Source organism: Brienomyrus brachyistius, chromosome 14 (genome assembly GCF_023856365.1).
Source record: "Brienomyrus brachyistius isolate T26 chromosome 14, BBRACH_0.4, whole genome shotgun sequence".
NCBI classification, from domain to species: Eukaryota; Metazoa; Chordata; class Actinopteri; order Osteoglossiformes; family Mormyridae; genus Brienomyrus; species Brienomyrus brachyistius.
The window spans coordinates 3,721,140-3,745,399 of NC_064546.1; the positions used below are offsets into that span (position 1 = coordinate 3,721,140).

Below are 24,260 nucleotides of genomic sequence, written 5' to 3' on the forward strand. Positions count from 1 at the left end.
GTGTACGGGGCAGAGCGGACGGCAGCAGGCTTCTCTGTCTGCGAGATTCAGCAACACTCCTTGCTCTCTCACCTCCTTGGCTGGCAGCATGGCACGCTCAGATTGTGAGGTGTCTGCTTCCCTGCTCGTTACGCTGTGGCCTGGGGTGCAGCTCGCAGGGCTGCCATGAGAAGAGCAAAATTAATGCTAAACATGCGACTGTTTGGCAGGGATGCAAAAAAAAAACCACACCATGCCTTATTTCACAGAGGATCTGTGCCGCATCAATCAGGAGCAATGACAACAGAGGATCATGGCTGGAAGAGAGCTTCTGAATAAAACTTATGATAGCAGGTATCCAGAATGTTCTCCTTCCCTCCCACCAATAAACCTATTAAGGGGGTGGGTAAAACCTGCCGGCTATAATGTAGCAGGTAGAAGGCAGGTTGAAAGAGCTCTTCAGATAAAATTTACTTTTTAATCCGAGCAAGGCGTCTCGAGCGTGACATTGACAGATCCATTGCACATCTTCATCACATTTTAGGAAATGTCAGGGGGCCAGGAGGGAGGAGTTATTTAGTCGATTTTCAGCCGGAGATAATGAAATCAGCGATTATCTGCAACAGGCCGTAATTCCCTTCAAACCCGTAACAAATGGAAAAAGGTTAATAAATCAGTCAAGAGAGAAACACAAAAAAAGCAAAAGTGAGGTACACAGACAGGAAGTGGGAAGTACAGGCAGAAGTCAGTATACCAAATAGATACTGACCAGCTTCTGGTTTAACTTGTACACATCTGGGTGGTCTCTAAAAGCTTAGCTAGCAGGCACACACAACCAAACACATGTTCACATGTCAAGTTCAATACGATGATTCACACCACCAATCTGTTATAGGGCTAAATGAAAAGGAAGACAACTCAACTTCAATTCTGTCACAGTGCTTATACCCATCAGGCTGGCATGTTGACAGGGATCTAAAGGTAAACAAGAATAAATATCTAAGTATCTTAATTTAAAGTTATTCAGGTAGGAAAGATACTTGAGGACAAACAGAATTGCTTCGCAAAAAAAGCCCAGATTAGCTGTCGTCTTTCATTAGGACTGGAAAAGAAACAGACAAGAAAAAAAAATGCTTTTTTAGGGTGTTTGATCTGGGTATTCTTCGGCTTACTAGAAGATTTTAGGGATTCCTGACAGTTCCACCTATATTAAGTCCATCCAGAATCCATACCTGTAAATCCAGTGGGATACAATTACATGCGAGTGACATGCTGTCTTTCAGGCAACAGTTGATGTCAAGAGCATTTAATATTTTAACAGTGACAAATGTTTTTGTGACACATAGAGATTTCACACATGTCAAATGATGCATATTGTAGAAAATGGTCTGAAGGTCAGTTCATGATATCTCCCTCATGTATTGCTTCCGTAACCAGGAGATTTTGTTACCCATCATGCCAAAATCCTTCATACGTCTAACCTTTAGTATTAACGAGTGCTTCTGTGCATCATGGGAAGACTTTCTATTATTTTTTTAGAAAGCTGCAGGTCTCGTGCTCCACTCCTTCTGCAAGGAATCAACAGTGGAACTTATTAAAGGGGGCCATCTTACCCTTGTCAAGATGATGAATTCATCCCTCAGAATCCTTGTTACATTGATGCTGGGCAGATAATGCAGCATTCCAGTGTTACTCTCTGCAGACAAAAATACATTTTGCACTCGCGTTTTCTCGCAATCTGTAGATCTCCCATGTGGCCTGCTAAGTGACTTTTGGTAAGACAGTCAAAATGTGTTTACATCTACAATATGTTATAGAGTGAATGAATCCACACCATAATGCTGTAGCTGCTCATATTTGTGTATAAGCAGAACCAAAGGGACCTGGGAGCCATAGATACCATTTTTATGTTTCTCCAAACAATGAAAAAAACAGACAATCGGGCTTGAACAATTTTTAAAAACCATCTTGATTTCCAGCCTCCGAACACGAGAGGTCACCTCTCACAAAGATGCAGCGAATCAGGTTAACAGCATGCTATGACCCTTGGTCCTTCATGGTTGATGGGGCAACCTGAAGCAGCCGAGTGGGTTCTTGTGCTTCCCTGGTCGTCAGGAGCGATGGGCGGCGATGTCCACTCCAGCCCTCCCACTCAACACAGCCCAGAAAAGATAATTACAGGACATTCGTCTAAAGTCAGATCGGTCTGATTTGCATAGAGCTTCCCAACCCATTTAGACCCTGAGGTTCATCAGATTCAGATGAAAGTGAGAAGTGAGAACTTTGAGTGAGCCGATATAATGCTACTTTGTTTTTACGACGACTCCTCAATGCCCCCTCGCCTGTCAGTCCCGCTCCTCACCCAGACGAGCAGAAGCACCTCTTCCGGCGGCTCAGCCAGCTCCTCAACAGTGGCGTCAAAGTCTCCGCCGTAGGCGAGTGCCATAGCGTTCCCGTTCGCTCCCGGCGGGAGAAACCGCGGCCCTGAAGGCGGCGCGAGTTCACCTGGGACAGCAGAACCGTGTGGCGGTGCCCCCCCCTCCCCCCGCCCGTCTGTTGTACCTCCCTCAGGAGCACCCCCATCGAGAGCACGCCAAGCTGCCTGTTTCTGCCTCCCGCTCCACTTCATTGGCTCCCGCTGTCTGCGGGCGGGGTTAGTACGGCCAAAAACTGGGCCTGGGGACACGTTTCCTCCACCCCGCTGCGCATCCTCCTAATCTTCACATTTCAACGGTCCCCTTTAAATTCTGACCATGTCATCTCATCTCATCCAACCTCATACAGTACAGGGCCGCTGTCTGATCCTGGAAGCTGTCCCGGGAAGCACAGGGGAAGAGCCAAGGGACGCCTTTGACGGGCTGCCAGGTCATCACAGGCCACAAACCCATGCAAAGACACACTATGGGAGTATCAGACACTAATTCAGCCAACAATTTATTTATGGGCTGGGGATTCATACGGGAGCATCTAGAGGAAACCTACACAAACAGAAGCAAGGAATATGAAAAAAGGCCATGCTTTACATTAGCTGCACCTTCGTAATGCATTCATAGAACACTCATAAGCAGCACGCAATTATACCTTAACATGTCTTAAAGCATTGAATTCATAATACTGTCAATGAACAAGACACGATAGCAGTAATATACTTGAAAAACAAACATTATGATCGAATGAAATGATGTTTGTTGTTAATTTATATTAAAGCTGTTAAGGTATGTTAGGATGTTAAGGTATACTTAACTTACTTATACTTACCTTACATGCTGCTAATGAATGTTCTATGAATGCATTATGAAGGCACACTGAATGTTCTATGAGTGAATAATGAATGCATTATGAAGTTGCAGCGTTGCGTGTGAAGAGTTACTGGGGAAAAAAAATACATATACATGAAAAAAATTCTTATTTCCTGACTTTTCTGAGTTAATTAGATATCTTGGGGAAAAAAATCCCAATAAGGGCTCTCTGAACCAAAGATCACACAGACAAGCCCATTAAACTGTGAACTTTGTCCACTTTTGGAAACAATCATATGGAAAAATCAGACTGTTTCTTCTCAGTGATACTTTCATGTGCATGTGGATGTGGGTATAGTGTCATTTATTTATAATAAGAAGCGCTAGACTAAGCTGTCTTCGCAAAGCTTGTTGTATGTTCTTGGATTTCCCGTGGGTAATCTGTAATTGTCATGTTGAAAATGCACGGATGATTAGAGGTAATGGATTATCTTTTAAGGGATGATCTGTTTCAGCTTGATTTAGGCCTGCTCTACCTTTTTAAAGGCCCCAGGCAAAGCTTTACATGGGAGGCACCCCCACCAAGAAAACTGATGATCATTTCACTTCCTTCACAACGCAGGTAATTTGGGAGCCCTTAGGCAGCTTCCGATTTTGCCTATCGCTAGAGCTGGCCCTGGTGGGGGGTGCGTGAATCATAGGTATGGACTTTCAGAGACTTTGTGCGGTGTGAGACTCACTGGGTAATGTTTACTCATATTAGTTTGGAGGACTGGAGCCAAGCACCCAGGCGACCTTGTTCACGAGCAGATCTCATCGGAGATGACGGCAGGGAGAAATGTGTTCGTTGCATAATGTCTCTGGCACGAAGCAGCGCCTTTGGAATCAGCCGCGAGGGGCTATCCATGATGATGTCAGCGATTCCAGCTCCCATCTGCGCCAATCGGACCCTGAACCGTGACATGCACTGGAAGCCACCAGCACCACCCGTTTGGGGCCAGGATTTTTCTGTGAAGAATTTCTCCCAGAAGGTGTTAAGGTGGTACTCCAGGGGCACCCTCCAGTGTTCAGCCATCATAATTAAGGTCACCTGGAGTTGATGGTTTACAATTAACTAATAATGCACTTCCGGCTCCCACCCCTGTGCCAAAAGCTGCCCCAATCCTCCGTCTCCCCCGCTAATTCCAAGTCTCCCTATCGCCTCAGAATGTGTCTGGACCTTGTTCATTGCTTGTTCTCCCTGTTATACTGTTCCCTACACGTATTAATGGACCCTCCTTATTTGAAGGAGTAAGAGAAGGCATTCATTTCGAATGAGGTTATAATCCCCCACTCCTGCAGCTACATCAGGTGCGCAGATTGGTTGTGGTATCATTTCCCATGGTGTGCAGTGGAGGGGCAGCTATTGGACCTAAAAGCAACTCCGACAACCTCTTATACCTCGGTGGAAAAAGAGTAGAGTCTTTAACTCCCAAAAGCAAATGTTAGTGAGCATTCTCTGGGAGTTGGGGGTACGCCAGGTCTGGCTGGCTGCGGATTAATTACCGCAGGCACACATCTAAACTAAGTCACAGCACGATCAAACAAAAACCTGACATTTACATTAATAGTCCAGAGGTGCCATGGCTTTCTCTGGCTAATCTGATTGCTTGGCAGGTTAGATAAATACATTCGGAGCGAGTGGGGGGTGGATCTGGATGAAACGTTTATCTCTTGTAACTTCCATCCTTGCCAACCCAGAGGGGGAAATTTCACATGGAACTCTTGGTGAAAAGGGCCAAATTAGTTTATTTATAAAGATCACTATCTACCGGCTGACAATTTCTATTGCAGATTTTCTTTACAAGATCCATCAAAACATCGGCAATTTTTACAGGTATCTGTGGGGATAACTCTCAGTAGGGATAACAAAAAAATGTAGTCCATCCATATTTCATTAGTTTATCATGTACAGGCCTTGACTGTATCCCAGGAAACACCCTGCTTGAGATGCCAGTGCAGGGCAAAAAAATGACAAAAAATCACCAAATTTCTATACATAACAGATGGATGGAATTTTTATGCTTTGTTCCCCTACATGTAAGTGACTCAGGTTGATGTCATTGTTGCAGAAGTAAAAACTCTTCCTCTGAAGTGCTTTTTACTTCCAAATCTGGCCTCCAGGCCACCCCCCCCCCCACACACCTTTTGGTCACTCTCACACTCTTAGGAAAACCTAAATGCATCAGCCAGTCACTGCCTCAAAGCCCACTGACTCTACAGCTCCAAGGGAGAGAGCAATGGTGGTGGAAAAAACCAGTCTACTTCGTGGTAGCGGTACAGTCATGTGCTCGTGCCAAGGCGATAATGAATTTTTCTAGAGTTCGTTTTCTGCGAAACAACAGCAAAACAAACAAAAACGCTTTCAGCACTATTTGGCAGTGCCCTTGGGAAATGTACAGCGCTGGCAAAGTAAAACTTGGGATGCCTGTCATAGTAATGTAGTGCGGGGCTGGGCCGTGTTATTGTAGACAATGGATTGTGGCATCCATTACTTTCATGGACAACAATCCTTTCTCTGCTTCCTTCCATGACATAGCTGTTTTTGTGTGGCTGCGTCTGATGAGTGCTGTCTGTGCAAAGCAACAAAGCCGAACTTTCCTGCCCTCTGTGGTGTAAATGTAAACGAAATGCAGCATGATGAAATATGGAGATTGGCTGCTTGACTTGATACCTCCAGGTTGTGAGTTCAGTTCCCACCCCTGGCTCTGTACATGTTTTCATGCTCTTCCTATGTATTTGTGCGTCCCCCCCCCAGTCTTAGGTGTGCCCTGTATCTCCAGGATTTGGCTCCAGGTTCGAGACATTGTACCCAACTAATCTCAAGGCTGATTGGTCAGCTCCCAGAATCAAAGCACTAACTTGAACTAAGCCTGAATTGAACATGAGCTCTTAACATACTTATTACACTTTTACCTGCCAGGTCTGGAAAGTGACACAGACTCAACCCTAGGTATGTGATCTGGGAAGTCGAGCTGTACCTTCATTTTAATAGTAAGTCATGTTTGGTAATATCCACATAGCCAAGCCATGCAAGTATACCATGGCAGAATGAATTCTGCACAAATCTCTACGAATCGTTCTGGAAGGTGGGCAGGGCTGCGTTGCTGAGAGCCTCATGCAAATAAGCCTGTTTGAGAAAGACCCTCTTTTTTATCGTGAGCTCTTACCTCCCTCTAGTGGCGGACCATGGTCCGCTCGGCGCATCCGCATCCGAGATTTAAATTCACCCGGTAGTCTCCATAACCTCATCCTGGCCTTTTAGCACACGGGCTATAATTGGGTTCCTAGCCACTGCAACATTTCAGAAAATCCATTAGCGCCACGATTTTAAAACGCCCGTTATCTACACACAATGACTTACGCCAGTACAATCATTAATGAGGGGAGCACAACCAGATGAAAAATGGCAGGTTTTTATTAATGGAGCGAGCAGAAATCGCATTAGCAAACTCAGGATAAACAAAAACAAGCACGATGACAATAACAGAGTGCTTTCCCTCAGCCGTTTATGATCTTTCATAGCACTTAGTACAAATAGCAGCAGCAGGCTGCCGGGTCTCCACAGGGCAGAGAGTGGACTACTTGAACCTCGTGGTTGGTCCGTTCTCGGAACTCGCGGATCAGGCCCAGAAGCTCGGGACTGGGATTTGGGTGGAGAAGCACCAGCTTCTCCAGGTACCGCAATCTGGCCAAGCCCAGGAAGTCCATCTCTGTTATATTCAGGTCCCTGGGTGCAGAGAGAGAATCAACAGCTGCCTCAACATACTGAGCCTGGAATTTTACAGCTATCGGCAACACACTATTTAAGCCATGTGACAGTCTGACAACACGTTTTCATACTGTCTCTGAACCTAAATTCACCCTGAAAAACTGCACAGGATAAGCAGGTACAAGATAGGATAGATAGAACAGGAAGACAAAATGAATTGAAATGATGGATGAACCTAAATCAAATAAGGTGACCACTGTCAAAAATTATGCTGCCTAACCTATTCAAGAAAAAATAATAGGGCAAATTAGGCTCTATGATTTCTACTGCTGGTTTTCTGCATACTAACCAGTTTTGTTAAACCACAATGCATTGCCCTTAATGATACAATAGCGATTAGCCTAAATTTGTCACTGCAGGATCATTTTAGTGTCCTTCCAGCGGACCACGAAGCCGCAATTATTCCTTAATTATTCCACCTCTTATTTTGCCGTTCAAAGTGGTCGCAGTAGGAGTTCTTGAGCATGACTCTGTGAGAGGCTGGGGAAAGAAAGCCAACGATAAGGGGGATCTCACCGCAGACTGAGAGTGCGTAGCTGACAGAAGAGCCGAGGCAGCTCCCGCAGGCACGCATGGCCATCGCTGCTCCACAGGTCCGTGTGCAGGTGCTGCAGCCCAGGAGCCCGCCTGGCCACCACCTGCATCTCACGCAGACTTAGAAACACCAGCGGCAGGGAGAGGCTCGTCAGCGTCCTGGGTATCACACGCGCGTACACATTGAGGGGATAGCCTCCTGTGAAGACATACCAGCCCAGAGCATTTCTAACCAAGTTCTTAAATAGCATTTTCAAAGCCTGCATTGCATAATTGATTCCATTTGATATTATAGGATTCAAATCTGACTCCTAGCACTTCAAAAGTGAAGTTAATGACAAAATTAAGCATGTTGCTTTCTCAAAAAATACACTTAACGGCAGGATGCGTTTCCAGAGAGCATGCATTCCTAGGCCTGGATTCATTTGGTGTTTTTCTGAAAGACTAATCTAAGTATAGATACTTTATTTCTATTGAGAACTGTCAAAGTTTTAATAAAAATGATAAAAAGTAAAAATGAGGGCTTCAAAAATCAGCACAAAACATTATGGATGGGTTGACTTCAGTTTGACATTTACACAGTTATTTACTTGTGACTGTGAGCTCAGTCAGGCAGGGGAGTTTGCTCAGCCAGGTTTTCAGGTGACACCGGTTTGATTCCACAGCCCTGTCCCTATATTCAATGGTCAGACTCTGCAGACACTGGAGACCATCTAAGCCGGCGGGAGGCAGGATGGGGTCCATGTAGCTCAGAAGCTCGAGCTTGGCAAGTCCGAATTCAGCACCACGTGGTTCGCCTGTTACTGCCACACAGGAAAAAGACATTAAATCAAATCAAAGGCTTGTCAGAATTACTCTAAAGATCTGTTTATTGTACATTTGGGACGGGATCATTATCTGAACTGCTTGAAAAACTCAAGATAAAGGAACGATGTCACTTACTTAAAAAAACACACACATTTAAATAATAATGTATAATGGAACGATTTTCCTCACCACTGGGGTCCCGATTCACTTTGGGCAATATAAAATAGTCGTCGGGTAGAGTTCCATATAACACTCCCATTTTTAAAGACAAATGCTTCAGGTGAGGCAGTGATGACAGCATAGTGTGGAAGGCTTTCTTGGGTATAGGTTTATCACTCTCATGATATAACAAAGTGGTGAGGCTAGAGAGCTTTGACACGGCGCCAATCAGATCTGCAGGAGCTCCGCTGAGCTCACATAAACACAGATTCGTTAAGTGGCCCAGTGAAGCCAGAACACCGGCCAGTCCCGGTGGGCACTGAAAACTGCGGATCGCCAGTCGTCTCAAGTCCTTAAAACGTTCAATGGTGCACAGTGTCTTCGGGTTCGAGCACTGCACTATGGTAAGCGATGTCAAAAAAGGGAGCGCCGTCGCAAGCCGCTTCCACTCCTTCACGCCAGCCTTGTGCACCACCACGGAGGTAGTCCTCCTCCGACGCAGAGTGGCCCAGAACTGCGAATCATACGAACGGATATTCTTCAGGACTACCGTGTGGTTTCTCCAGAGAGCCGGGTGGTCTATCAGCACCTTGAAGAACTTGCAAGTGTTCCTAATGTTTCCTTTCTCGTGGGGCTGGAGAAATCGGAACACGTGGAACCACACCTCCTGGGGGAGCTGAAATGCTGAAATGGCCATTATTCATTAGCTAAGTTATTCTAATGATTTTTGCGTAATCATCTTTCATGTCAACATGCGAGATTTCAGTTAATTTGCCCAAAAGTCAATATTTCCCATAGTGTTCCTGTTGCTGGTCAGTAGGGGTCTGTCTTCCCCATTATCACTCCAGATGTTTAAATTTTAGAAAGTCGCTTTATAATGACATTGGTTTGTTGACATTTTATGACGCAAAGACGGTCGTGACGTCATATGTAAGCGACAACCAATAAAATCACTTGTATGGGAAATTCAAAATATGGCGGTGAGTTTTTCGTTTGTTAATAGAGGCTCGTTGCAAGTAAGCTTAAAATTAAATATAATTCCGTGGCAGCCAATCTAGAATTACAGTTAATTATTTATCTTATAATAATGCGAGATTACTTTTGAGAATGCGTCGTTTCATGTAGGTTACTATCCTCCGTTACCTTGCCGGTGTGTCCGTTTAGTTATTACTTGTGCTACACCTGCGTGTTCATTTCTAATAACTAATTATTAAAACTTGCGCGAGTGCTGTTGCTCATAATGTACTGTTAGCTGTTTCAAATACTGAAAATTAGATATCCATGACGCCGTTCTGTCATTTTGAGTTTTCCGTATTCGGGATTGATGCCGTCCCTTTGGTATATTTCTCACGTTCATAAAAGAAGGATGCACTGCTTTATGGTTGAAAATCCACACGGATTTTTTAGCATATGATAGTAAATTGCAACCTGGTAACAAAGTTCTTATTTTATAGTTGTCAAAAACAACTATCTTAACATGATTACCCCGTTTAAAAGACCATCGGTCCAAACAGATGGAGATTGGCAGTTTAAATATATACCAGTACATAAGATCTCGTCAAACACCATCACACCTGTCAAGGATTCGCCGAAGATGGCAGGAAGTAACCGAGACCGACATCCAGCTGAACCACTAGATTTTGTGAAGTTGCCGTCAAACCGTCATATAAAAGTGACGAACTCTACAGTTGCGGATGACGCAAACGGCTACGGTGAAATCGCTCTTGAGTTGAGCTCCATCTCCGCTGACCACAGCTCTCTATTTTTCCGAACAAGGAAAGGACAGAAAATGATTTCAAACGTGATGCACCCTAAATCAGTGGAATCCCCAGCCAAAATCTTTGCTAGGCTGAAAGCCAAAGTGCTGAGTGAAAACAAACTTCAGCAGAAACAAGGTGACACAGCCAGTGGACATCAAGCACCAAATAAGACCCCAAGAAAATTTGAACATCCCTGGATGAATGGAGAAGAGAAGGAACACGAGGAGCTCCACCAGGCTACGTATGATGTGGAGGCCCTTACTTTGTCACCCCTGCCTGCTCCCGAGAAAGGTCCCAGATTTCAAAGTAATCCGACATTAAGTCTGGACATGCAGAAGGAACTCAAAGTGACCCCCAAATCCACATGCCCTTCATTCAAGCTAGTCAGTGAATGTACACCATTAAAATGGCATGGTCCTCCAGCTTCTAGTATCCATTCTTTGGATGATGATTTGTCCACAAATGGGAATACACAGGATGGGCCTTTTGTTGGTAGGTTGCTAAGAATCCTGCAATCTTATTTGTTAGGAACTTCTGCTAGTGTTGGTTGAGTTCTCATTCTTCTCTTTAATGTTCTACCCTTCATAGTCCCCAAAGATCCGGTGAAAAAGGCCCCTTTTCTGTCTTCTCTGAGGCCAGAGTCATCGCAGAATTCTCCAGCCAAGATATTCGCCCTCATGAAGGAGAAGATGGAGCTCCGGAAGCGTCAGCAGGAGGTCAACCGAATGGATAGCATGGCTTATGCTATACGTGCAGGTTAGCAGATGGTACTATGCTGCTGGACCTGTGAATGCTTCCAGTGCATTTGCAGAATTGGGTATTTAAATTATGCATTTTAGCATCTCCTAGCGCAGTGTTTCCCAGCCTGGTCCTCTGGGACCCCCAGACAGTCCATGTTTTTGCTTCCTTCCAGCACCTCTGAGATCCTAGATTGGTGAAGATGTTTTCTTTCAAAATACAGCTTGTAAAAACAATTGCTGAGGTCTTGTATATGCACATCCCAAAGTGGATAAATTCAGCCATGAGTGACATGATGCTGGTATGATTCAGAGATGGTTTAAATTTTGTATGCTAATGCTAATCTGGCTAAGCATGAACGTTCTGGCTGTCATAATGAGTAGGCTTCCAACATTGATCCTCTGTTTGCAGAGGCTGCTCTTGAATCCGTAACACGAAGCTTAATGATGACGAGTGGCGATAAGACTGACAGCGAGGTTTCCCAGGATGTGAACGCTGTGTCGCTTGCCCCCTCGACCGCTGGCTCCTCCCTCAGCCCAGAGGAATCTATAGCCCAGACATTCGAGACAGCCCCCAGAGGCCCCGTCCACGGCCCACTTCCGGACATCATGGACGATGCCCTGCTGCAGAACTCGCCTCGGATCTGCATCCCCAAAAAGAGGGCCGCTATGTTCCAACAGAGAGCCAGAGAGGACTCGATAAAGCTGAAGAGGAGACAACATGGCACCGTAAGAGAGTAGAGGGTCTGCTGTTTTCAGTGGAGTTTGGCACATACGGTTTTCTCTAGCTGGCGTTCCTTGTAGATCTTAATGCCAGGGTTGTTGCCCTTAAGGAAATGACATCACTTCTGGGCAGCAAGAAGCAGTCCAACTAATGGAGAGTGCAGTGTAGCTAATGAAAAAGCAAGGCTGTGTTTGAAATTGCTTCTTATTAATAATAAAGTGCCCTATGTCATGCAATAAATATACCCACAATGCACTGCAAACTATAACAATGAAATGTTCACTTTTCCTTTTATAGGCGAATGAAATTCATTTAAAGGAATGGCAGGTTAAGATGGTGAACAATGGCTTCTTTGTTGATGGCGTACGTGTGTAAGTACAGCTCGGAGCTAATAGCTACAGTTGGTAATGATGAGAAATTATTTTAATAAATAATGTCAGAATCCAGGAGCTGCATTATAGAAACTTCTTAACTTGCAAATCTTAACTGTTTAACCATGGTATCTAGGATTAGCACCTGATTTAGGAAGAAAAAAAGTTAGATGAAAATCAATGTTTCTTTTCTAACCTAATGATAGGAACCTTGTAATCCCCTTTTCCTAACTTCCTAAAATATATTAACAGACCTAAAAGTTGATTGTATTTAGGATTTCTTAACCTGCGTTAAGATAGGATGAAATAAGATGGAATTCCTAAAGTTAGTTAGGATTTGCTTCTGTAATACTTGCCTTATACTCTACCTATCTTAAGACAGGACATTTCCTCAATGCGTCCCCAAGAGCCTGTTGTAACACAGTAGCTTATAAACTGAAAAACTGGGTTTGTTTTCAAGTCAGTAGTGTGTTTGGAAAACATTTAGGTTTTTCCCGAAATGCCAGTGCAGCGGTCATCAGACGTTCATTAGAAGTGCAGCTCTTGTTGACCCGATTTGCATTCTGTATCCCAAAGGGACGACAATATGCCTTGGCATAGCAACATAATCGCAGAGAGAATCTCGAGCAACACGCTGAAGACGATCTCTGGGAACATCTACGTGCTGCTGGGTCGGATGGTGCCCAGTGTCGATAAGTGTATGCTGTCGTCCTATGAAATTGATGACGAAGCACATCTAGATATTTTAAAGTTCTCGACGTAATGGTGACACCCCTACCACTGTGTGACGCTTGTATTTCACCCTGCGTAGCTTTGCCTGGATGGTTGCAGAAGAAGTTCCTCTTTGGCTTCCCTCAAAAGTGGAAGGTTTACCTGCAGGACTGTTTAACAGAGTTGAAAAGGTATGTATGCCTATTTCCTGCAGCTGGATGTCATATTATTAGAGAATGGTGGCCAATATGAAGACAGGTTTTGAAAGGTCTGTAGATGATGGGATGCTTCCATGTACAGGAAGGATAGATGTTAAGGGGTGATGGGCAAAGAAAGAGATCCCTCATGATTATTTCCTCTATCAGTCACAGTTCGGACTCTGACAAAAATAAACAAAAAGGCAAAGGTTCTCATTGGAAACCAGCCCAGAAGCAGAGCAAATCTACAACAAAGAGCCACACGCCCAGACTGTCTGTCTTGAAGACCCCCAGGACCTGTGAGTACTTTGAGGAATTTTGTTTTTTTTTTTCTTTTTCAATTCTTCCTGTCTTGCCCTAAATCTTTGGGAGAGCCAAAACTGGACAGAGGGATCTGAGTGCAGGGATCTGCCTGAGCATTTGAGAAGGCCGCAGGGCCTGCCAGTGAGCTTGTGCACTCATGCTGCTGTGTAGCCATCCTGCCTGCCAGTGACCTTGTGCACTCATGCTGCTTTGTAGCCATGCTGCAGTGTAGCCATCCTGCCTGCCAATGAGCTTGTGCACTCATGCTGCTGTGTAGCTATCCTGTCTGCCAGTGAACTTGTGCGACTCATGCTGCTGTGTAGCCATCCTGCCTGCCAGTGAGTTTGTGCGACTCATGCTGCCGTGTAGCCATCCCGCCTTCCAGTGAGCTTGTGCACTCATGCTGCCGTGTAGCCATCCCGCCTGCCAGTGAGCTTGTGCACTCATGCTGCCGTGTAGCCATCCCGCCTGCCAGTGAGCCTGTGCACTCATGCTGCCGTGTAGCCATCCCGCCTGCCAGTGAGCTTGTGCACTCATGCTGCCGTGTAGCCATCCCGCCTGCCAGTGAGCTTGTGCACTCATGCTGCCGTGTAGCCATCCCGCCTGCCAGTGAGCTTGTGCACTCATGCTGCCGTGTAGCCATCCCGCCTGCCAGGGACGAGCATTTGCTGCAGACGTGAGTCTTTATAAATGCAAGCGCAGTGTGACATAAGCTCCTGCAGTAAGCTGAAACAGTGGAGACACAGGAAGGCATGCCAGCCATATCTAATGTTTTGGACTTCTAGCGGTTGTTTTTTGTGCCATGATTAATTGAATTTCAACATGTATTAAATAAAACAAGAATGAACATGCTAGTTCGATATGCTGGGAGAGAGCCTGGCCTACTGTGTATTATCACTCTTAATGATTATAATAAATACTGTCCCACGCAGTGCCTCGCTCTGCCATAATCGGGAGCGATACCAAGGTGTCTCGCAGCGGCAGACTCCTCAAGCCCCCTCTGGAGTTTTGGAAGGGGGCGCGGGTGATCGTGGATTCGGACATGAACGTCACTATACAGGACAGCTATATGTCCGCTCCCACTCCGCTTGTGGTGAGTGTCAAGATGCCTTGTTAAGGCATCTGTGTGCCCCTTTACCAGGGTTACATGTGGATGGGGTGCTATGTATGGAAGGGGAATGTTTTACTCTGTCTGGTAATAGATAGATGTTTTTGTTTTCAAACATACTGTATATTCAGTAACGCTTTACATTAACAGCACCTTCATGATGCTTTTATATTGCATTCATAAAATGTTCAGTACACCTTCATAATGTATGTATACTTTAACATCCTAACATCCCTTAACAGCTGTAACATACATTTATATAATTAAGAAGCATTATTTAGTAATAACAAAGAATATAATTGTATAATCATGTAATGTTTCTTATTAATGTATTAAAGCTGTTAAGGAATGTTAGGATGTTAAGGTATACTTGCATGCTGCTTATGAATGTTCTATGAATGCATTACGAAGGTGTACTTAATGTAAAGCGTTACCGTATATTCTTTGTTAAATGTACCCACGAAATGTTTTTAGCTGAATTGGTACCTCAGAATGGCCCATAGTGCATATGTCCCCTGCGATGGACCGTTTTACTGTGCATTTTTCTTTTCCTCCTGCAGAATTGGAAGCAAGCAAAGTTTTCCACATCATCAAAGAGCGTAGAGAAGGCGCATTCTAAAACAGGTGTGTGTGTAGGCGAGGAGGTGCTAGCGTTCAGTACTTCCGAGATGTGGCCGTCACGTTTTAAAATATCTGGGCCCCTGCTGCAAGAGTGGTTCATCCACCTGCACCAGTGCCAGATGGGTGACGTCACCATCGACTGCAGTTTATGTAGTACCAAGGATATTTTAATCAGTTAAGTCACAGCCGGTTGTTTTATAATAATAAATTTGTTTAGGGCTAATGCTTTTGTATTCATTATTTTTGTATTTATATCCATGGAAAATGTTATGAAAATATAAAGATTAGGAAGTGTGTAATACATAATCCTGCCAGAAGGTGGCTCTAGGCATGAATTGAATGCTCTGTATTTGCAGAGCGCAGGCTGAGGTCAGCAGAGAGGGGGAGAGACAGGGCTGAGAGTAACTCTGACCTTGGTAGCAGCAAGAGTCCAGGCATTTCTCACAAGCAGCTGCCCGCCCACGACGCAGGGGAGGCGGCCCTTGCCAAGACCACGCGCCAGTTCACAGTGCAGCTGTTGCCCCTGTTCAGCAAGGGTCAGCTACAGGAGTGCTGCCAGGCGAACGGCCTTCATTTCTCCCCTGCTAAGTCAGACCCAGCCCCGGCAGGTACGCAGGGGGTCCACTCTACCAGCCTGAGCGATGCGTGCTTTACAGATGAGCACCAGTGCTGGTCCCAGTTGGAAGACAGTGAGCCATCCGTACCCCGGAGGCGTGTGAAGCAGCGCTTTCGGGCCAGGGACAGATCAAACAAGGAAGCACCACTTCCCAGGAGTTGCGCTGAGAAAGAAGCGACGGACCTGCAGCCTGCGACCCGCTCCAAGCTCTCGAGGGGCAGGGTGGAGCTCCAGAAGGCACGTTTGGATTCGGACACCGACTGCACCCCGGGACCCCTGACCCACACTAGCCGGAGAGTGAGGAAATGCCGCTATAAACATCCAGCAAGCGCTTTGCAGACTGATGACAGCAGCTTGGAGGCAGAAGATCCGGGGTGGCAACCAAAATCACAACTGCGAGCTAGAAAGCAGGCCGAAGGAAGATCGACTCAAGCAGGGGTCGTCAGGAGAGACAGCGGGAGCGACGAGTCCCAAAGGGCACTAAGGGCTTCTTCCAGGGTCAGGCAGGGTGCGATGAGCAGGAGGACCCCCATCCCAGCACTCCGGGGCCGTCCCCGGCAGACGTGTCTGCCGGAACCCGAGACCCGCTCCGGTTCTGCTGTTCACAGGAGCTCCCGTTGGAAGGCGGGAAGCTCCACCAATCCAGACACGCCCGAAGAAGGCCATTGGCGTCGCCTTCAGTCCCACGCAAGAAGCAGCTCAGATTTGGGGAGCAGCGCTGAATCTCCTCACAGCGATAGTTTAATGGATAGCCCCGAGATTTTTGCCTTGCCGAAGAGACCAGATACCAACCGAAAAGTGAAAGATGGTGACAGAGAGAGCTCCCCTGCAGCAACCGCCGCCGACTCCCAGTCTGAGCTGGATGACTTTCAGCCGTCCCCAGAGGACTACGGCCGTAGGAAAGTTACTCGCCTAAAGAGAAATGGTGAGCAGAATCGGCAGAAAGTCGGCGAGTCCCCAGAGAGGATTCGAGAGGCAAAAAAAAACATGGATAAGAGGAAGAACGAGAACGTCAAAGCGGCCAAGCAGAGGAAGGAGGACAAGGAAGAGGTGGAGGACAATGATGACGCCTGGACGGAAAAAGAACTGGACAAACTGCACAAGTAAGTCTTTAATAATAGTTTTAAGTGGTTTTAGTTTCTGAACTAGGCATAAGGATTTTGGAACTTTTCCATTGTATTAGGGCTGTGTCCAGCCTGCCGAAGCACCAGAGTGGATTCTGGGTAAATGTGGCCATGATGGTTGGCACGCGCTCTGCCACGGAATGCCAGGAGCAGCACACTTGCCAGCAGACCCTGAAGGTCCGGCCTAGCAGGAATAAGACAGCCCCCTCGAAGGAGGAACCAGGTACATGCTCCGGGTTTTATGACACACTTGCATAGTATCACAAAAGGACCCCATTCTGTGTCGAGAACCATGCAGAGATTAGCAAATTGTGCATTCCCTTGTCTATGCAGAACTTATGCAGAAAAATATTGAAGGCAGCAATTAAAAACATTAGAAGTCACCTTTTTGCATATCAATATTATATGACTTCATTACATTTTATGAACAAAGACTGCCTTGATAAAGTATTTGCCCCCAGATTCCCTTGATTGTTTCTGATCTCAGTAGAATTCAGCTACCCCCATATCACCCATGTGGCAAAGTAATTTTCCCCCTAAACTTAATACTTGCCAGTGTCACCTTTAACAGCAACAACTGCAATCAACCGCTTGCAGTAAGAGAAAATCTTTGTCAGGGCCTTGTAGGGGATTAGCTTGTCACGGATCAAATGGATATGCATTTTGAATGCCTGACCTGAGAGTGTATCAGTTGTTAGTTGGCAAATGCCTTCAATTCCAATACGTAATTAGCGATTTCGCGTAAACGGGGCGCTGTTACCTGAGGGCACAAACCGGGAATTTCCTTTCCTTTTCTGAACAGCGAAGGAGCCACTGCAGATAACAGCGAAAGTGGGAACGCTGAAGAGGAAGAAGCAGATGAGGAATTTCCTGGACAACATGCCGAAAGACAACCACGATGACGTGTTCACCAGCTCCCCCCTACAGAGCAAACGGGTTAAGGTGCGAAATAAAGTGTCCATCCACGCCATCCACACTGAAATGAGAGATAATGTATATCACATACATGACACAGTGACTAGTGAATTAGCCTTTTTGTGCATATATGTGCAGCAGTCACAGTGTATCAAGCTATTTAGTTGCACACAGGTCAGTAGCAGGGAAAGCGCCATTGAAATCAGCTGCTCCATGTCCGCCATGTTGGAATAATGTTTACGGTGGTGTAGGGTGACCAGGTGACCAATCAGGCAATGAGAAGGTGTAACTGGCGGGATGAAAGCAGGGAAGGGCCACATGATGAGTAGGAGCCTATTAGAGTGCTTTTAGAGTCTGCATTTTCAAATGTCTCCCTTTTCACTCATGAACGTTTAAGTTTTCAGAAGTGAACCACCCCGAAAGCACTGTCGAAAGGCTCAGTTTTTGGGGGCTGCAAACTGCAGAGCAGTGGATGAAATGTAAAAATGGAGACAAATCTGCATTTTTAAACGAAAACATACCACTGTAGACACAGCCTCAGAGGTGCATCTTTAAGCTGACAACTCTGACAGAGGAAATGTGCTACATCCAAGACACCGTTTAAGACATGCAGTTTTTTCCCTAAATGCCATGTCCGGTTTATTTATGTATTACACATTTTAGTATTTAGGTTTTAAAAAATAGAACTAAGTGTTTTTTGTTTCCCGCTCTAAAAATGTTGGATGGACAAATGGTTAATAAGTGTCTAAATACGAGAATTACAATCAGTGGGTTTATCTGTATCCTTCTGACATGCTTCCTCGTCTGATGAAGTACCATCCATCCAACTCCCAGCCACTTATCTGTTACTGGGTCGCGGGGGCCTGAAGCCCATCCCGTGCCACAGAGATCATGAGGCAGGTGGCACTGTGTTGGAGATCACAGGGCACGCACACACACAGTCACACACACACAGTCGCACACACACAGTCACACACACCGGCAGGGTTAAACGGGGCTCGACAGGCCAGCTTGATGTAAACCGTCCCTGGGAATCTTCCTCCCGCATTGCCTCCATCCGACCCTCATTCCCAATAGTGCTGAGTTCATCCAGCCCGCTCTTTTGCCTGACGCTCACTGCTCTGATCCCTCTTAACGACGCGCAGCTGCCTGCACTGTCCACCCACTCGGAGGACCACGTGTTCCAGCAGCTGCAGCAGAACCCGCAGACGCCCAGCTCCTCCGGCTTCCCCCTGGTGAAAACGCCACAGTGTCTTCATATCAGCCCTGGGATGCTCGGCTCCATTAACAGGTAGTGATGTCCTGCTTCACTGAATTATTTACTAGAGAGAATCTTTACTTTGGTTATCTTTTAAGTAAATTTTAGAGTACTAGTTTGTAGCAGTATAGACAGACAATTTTTTTTAAAGAGTCATACTTTGTTCAGTTACCACTGTTTAATAAAGGAAAAAAAATCGTATTGTTTTACCCCCGCTGTGACTCCAAAACCGAAGTATGTACCGACCCGCGATTTTGTGTACCGTTACACCCCTACTAACAAGTAATCTATGGTCCTGTCCACACCTGGCATTAACATGCGTCTCTGTATGCGTCTCGACCGGCTGCTTGTAATTGGATTTCAATTTCCTGCATCTTATTCAAATAAGCACATAAATCACTTCCATATTTAAAATCTGTCGAATATTAAAAGAAGGGAAAAATCAAATGCTATTTGCACATTTCAGGGTAACAAAAATTTTATGCAGAACACCATAATACTGAAAATGAAATAAATAAAAATATCTATAAATAAATGAATAAATACATATTTAAATAATTATCCTTTTATTTTTAAATAATTCCATAACAGGTATTGTATTTCATAATATATCTTTAAATTGTATTTTGTAATGTGATTTTCATTAGACAGTCGTTATTATAAAATTTTATTTCACGTAATTCAAATGTGATTACTTAATTCAAAATATATTTCACAATAAAGTTCAACTTTTCACATTGTACACCTGCATTTGTACCGTGTCAGCACAATACAAATGTATGTGTTAAAAAGCTCTATCAGTACTGAGATATACATTGGGCAGGCTAATACTTTTCTATTTGAGGGTAAAAGGTTCAGTCTGGGATGCATTTTTTTGGTTGCCATATGCTAATATTTTGGCTTTTAATCATAACCAATGAAGTTCAAAATTAGTGAATTTCAGCGAGGAGGTTTATTGTTTCACTGGAGTGGGACTGAAATTTCCCACCAGGAGTTCAAGCCCCCAGGCAGTCCAATATAAAACTATATAAACAATTATGCTATTATTATATGTTTCCATGGACACTTCCTTTTTCTAAGCTATTGAACATACATTGTTACCTACACGCTTCAATTTTTCAATTTTACGTTCATGTAATTTTTACCGGCACGGTTCACCAATATTAATAAAGTTTGGAGCAGCTTTGACGTAAATAAGGAAGCGACATCGAAGTTCACATTAGATATGATCTGTGCAAATTCCAAAACATTTTTAATAAATCACTTCTTACAGAATTAATTTTTCCCGAATTTGTACAGAACATTAATAATGCGCATTTTGACATTTTCATGCGAATGGGTCACGACAGTCTGATATTAAACCAGCATCCCAGCAGATTCAAACTTATTTTTTGCTGGTGTTTGGGGATAAGAGAGAATGACTTTGTCATTGCACATTTTCTTGCACAACGAAATTTGCAGAGCAGTTTCTAGGATGTCATCTAGACAATTCATTCATGTATCTAGACAATACAACTTAAAAAAAGTAATGCACAAAAAACAAAAACATCCGGCTACGTCGTCAGAAGCTCTGAGCCGCAGCGTCTGTATGCACCGCCATATCGCAACAATAATCTAGATGCGTCGTCGTTCACAATGCAGTTTGCTACACAGTGTCCCATTTCTGCACTGGAAGGCATTACGACATAAGTCATATGTTAAATACTGGTCCTGCGTTTAATGAGTACATATGTACTTCCACTCACATAAGGATGTCAGCGGAGTAGGTGGTCCTTCGATTCGCGTTGGAATTGTTATAAGAATGTGACCATATGCGTCCCAGATCACTCTGAATGTGGGGTAAGGATTCTGATCTCAATGCGTCTTAAATGCATTTTGCATTCGCACCTGTAATTAGTGCTGTCCAATTGTGATCGGATCACCCAGGACGTATGTTAATACCATGTGTGAACAGGCCCTCTGTGGCAGCTAATGACACCTAAGTGTTGCGACCGTCTTCGGTGTATGTTGAATTAACTGAGCTTGTGATTTTCTGCCTGTTTTTGAAGAAACAACAATGATAATTATGTGTACAAGCTTCAGAAGAAGATGGGCAAGGACTGGGTCGCGCTTCGTGGACCAGGCAGCCCCTTCCAGGTGGGTGCTGGGGGCCTGCAGGGGGCGCACAGCGCTGTGTGCTAAATACTGCACTTTGACATTGTGACACAGGGACAAATATTGTTCTTGCTGTCACACATTTTACTGTGTTCCACAGCCACTTGTTTTACTTTCCCACTACTGTTTGCGTAGCGTGACATGTGATCCTGCATAGTGAGCCAACACAAACCATTAGAGTAACTTAAATTTAAAGCAGTAGACAGCTCTATATGGCATCAAATAAGACTCACCACAACCTGAATTTGAATTTATTCAGCTGAATTAGAATGTGTTATTCTGAGCTTGACTTTTATTATCTGAATACCAGAACCTGAATTTGAATGTTTACCTGACCTTGAATTAAAGAACCCAAACTTGAATACCAATACCTGAACTTGAATTAAAGAATTCAAATTTGAGTTTATTTTCTGAATTTGAATTTGTTGCTTTTGTGGTAAGAAAATGTCATCATCATGTTGTAAAATTCAGCCCCTGAAAGCAGTAAGATTTAGGTTGAAAAGAGAAAATTTGGGTAGAGAAATTCAGATTCAATTCAATTTATTTGTCTGGAATACTCAGAAAGCAAACGAGCGTAGATCTAATCAAGCGCCATGGTGGCCAACCACAAGATGAGTCACCAGTCGTTTGAGATGGGGTTTTCTACATATGGTAGTGAACATCAAGATATGGTATTTGGTCCATTTTGGCCAGCCCTACAGACCATACAGAGGAGAGGAAGGACATGTGGTTTCCCAAGTCACAAAGTGAGACCCTATGTTTACATGTGACCCAGTTAAGATGTTCTTTTGTGTTTTTAACTGAGCTAGCCATGTAAACTCAGTAATTGGGTTATTAAAAACACACGTAGACACCTTGATTGTTTTATTGCATGTAAACACAGTCATCGTCAGCAAAAAAAAAAAAGTTATTTGCTACTTGGGAAATTCCATATCCCTCATCACTGCTGTATGGTCCATAGGGTTTGGCGATATTGACCAAAAAACATTATCTAGGTATTTTTAGGCAGATGACAGATACACGATAATTTCTGTCAAGTGAGCTAAATGCTCAGATTTAAATCAAAACCACACAAACAGATTTATTAAAATAATATGTGGTCAGATGCAATTGTAGGGCTACCTTACCTTTCGTAAATGTAGTACATAATGTAATATAGACATTTTCTCAAAATTGACAGGGATAACTGATGCCTGTATCTGTTGCCTGTTTCATATAAAAAAGCCATAAGCATTTCACTCCACAATGCCCACAAACAAACTTGTTTTTCTCTTTTTAATATTGCTGTCAAAACGCATGGACATTTTTTTTCTGTTCATAAACAATCTAAAACCCATTTCGCAAATGGCTCTAAAAACAGAAACCTGATGGTCATTGAAAGTATGTGTACTGTCTGGAAAGATCTTTATTTTAAAGCAATAGCCTTCAACAAAAGAAACAAAACTGCAAATTATGGTATGTTTAACATGTGAGCTGTTTGACAATGATTTAAAACAAAATCAACTAAGTAACAATGATCCAACAAATTCCGAGTAAGATGTTAACTGAATGGTTTGATTTTAGCTATGTTACAATTCTGTGCAACATCACGACCACAGCTCTCATGTTGCATACAGCCAGGAAGGAATACTATTAGTTTCTATTCAAAATCTTTAATTGAACTCCAGTTTTAATGCACAATAAAAGTATATAGATATAAACGGTATTGTCATCCACTGTCTTGTTTTGAAACTATATCGATATACTGTAAACAATCGGTATATCACTCAGCCCAAATGGTTTGTCTAGCTTCTTTGTCCTCTGGAAACTTCCGTTGTGTTGTGAGCAGATTTTTATTTTGCATGTGTCTATAGTAATTTGTGTCTTGAGTCTGCCACGTGGCCACTGCATTAAGGTGGTGCATGTAGAAAAACCCCATCTCCGATAACTGCAGACTGTATTGTGATTGGCCAGGATTGTGCATGATTAGATCTATCCTCATTCCTCATTTGCTCTTAGAGTATCCTGGGTGTTATCCCTGATTTTCTGAACTTGGAGTTTTCAACCGGCATTCTCAAGATCTGAATTTTACAACCTGAATTTGAATTTTTATTACTATTTAAGTAACAGAAATTCAAGTTTAGTTAACGAATTCAGTCTTTAATCTAACACGTTCAAGGTTGGGTTCTTTAACTCAAGTTCAGGTAAACATATTCGAATTCACATTCTGGTATTCAGATAAAGAAATTCAAGTTTGGGTTACATTCAGTATTGGGTAAATAAATTCAGATTAAGTTTCAATGAGTCTCTTTTCACGCCATGGCTGTAAATATCATTTACACTCAAGCAATGTAAGAGGCCGGCAGTCCAGAGGTAGTGAGATGTGAGAGGTGTTCATGTGTATGTAACCCCTACAGGACAAGTACACCGTAACACCGTCCACAAAACCGAAACGTGGCAGAGATAATGGTGAGCTTGTTCGAAGTAATGGAAAAGCTGTATGCCATATTAATTCTTGCATATTTTTTTCCTATACATATGGTGTGTATTCTGTGGCTTATAAATTTATATACATGGTAATTTTGCAATTTCTGCTTGTCTTGCAGCCAAAAACCAGTCCCTCCCTGTTTGGGAAATGTTCTCTGGCAAGGACCCAGCTCCTCTACCTTCCGATGAAAGTGGGGATGAGGATTATTACTTTATGGAAGATGACTAAGTCTATTTAAAAAAATGTATATGCTTTAAAGCGTTTTAGCCAGTATGAGATCTTATAAAACTGAAAAAAATGTATGTAAAAATTACTCCTCGTGTAAGCTTTCAGTATATTGGAATTGAACTATACATTTTTTAAAAATTTTGCATTTTCGATGTTGTAATGGAAACTGTAAATATGGAATAAATTTCATTCGTTCCAAATTTAAGTAGTATTGTGTTCAGGTGTGTGAATCTGTTGGTTACATGGACTCGTTTTATGAAACAACGATCTTAGTTCTTTTCGAGTTATGCTCAAAAGCCCATGTCGTCATGTTTTGTAATTGAATAAATAAACGTCTGTAATCCCTAATATTTAAGTAAAGTTTACTAAAGTTTACTGATTTTTATATGCTTTTATCCAAAGATCCCTGCGTAGGTAACATGCTGCCTTAATTCAAA

General features: G+C 43.7%; 2 protein-coding genes across 4 annotated transcripts; one reads left to right on the plus strand and one right to left on the minus strand.

Moving 5' to 3' along the window:
- Positions 1-6,657: 6,657 nt before the first annotated feature.
- On the minus strand, positions 6,658-9,504 carry im:7136021 (uncharacterized). Of its 2 annotated transcripts, none has more exons than XM_048974891.1 (4): positions 8,560-9,504; positions 8,154-8,360; positions 7,546-7,762; positions 6,658-6,987 (listed from the first exon to the last, which is right to left on the minus strand). In XM_048974891.1, the coding sequence occupies exons 1-4, from the start codon at positions 9,224-9,226 to the stop codon at positions 6,786-6,788; spliced, it is 1,293 nt and encodes a 430-aa protein (XP_048830848.1). In that variant the 5' UTR covers positions 9,227-9,504; the 3' UTR covers positions 6,658-6,785. The 2 variants fall into 2 exon arrangements, with proteins under 2 accessions (XP_048830848.1, XP_048830847.1); XM_048974890.1 differs by having other exon boundaries at positions 8,154-8,366.
- Positions 9,489-24,028, plus strand: mis18bp1 (MIS18 binding protein 1). Of its 2 annotated transcripts, XM_048974879.1 has the most exons (17): positions 9,489-9,509; positions 10,044-10,781; positions 10,878-11,045; positions 11,439-11,755; positions 12,048-12,121; positions 12,698-12,819; positions 12,933-13,023; positions 13,198-13,328; positions 14,265-14,425; positions 15,001-15,064; positions 15,418-16,780; positions 16,861-17,024; positions 17,604-17,743; positions 18,862-19,007; positions 21,023-21,110; positions 23,525-23,576; positions 23,714-24,028. In XM_048974879.1, exons 2-17 carry the CDS (start codon positions 10,124-10,126, stop codon positions 23,821-23,823), a joined length of 3,849 nt encoding a protein of 1,282 aa, XP_048830836.1. In that variant the 5' UTR covers positions 9,489-9,509; positions 10,044-10,123; the 3' UTR covers positions 23,824-24,028. The 2 variants fall into 2 exon arrangements, with proteins under 2 accessions (XP_048830836.1, XP_048830835.1); XM_048974878.1 differs by lacking the exon at positions 9,489-9,509 and having other exon boundaries at positions 9,519-10,781.
- The last annotated feature ends 232 nt before the right edge of the window (positions 24,029-24,260 follow it).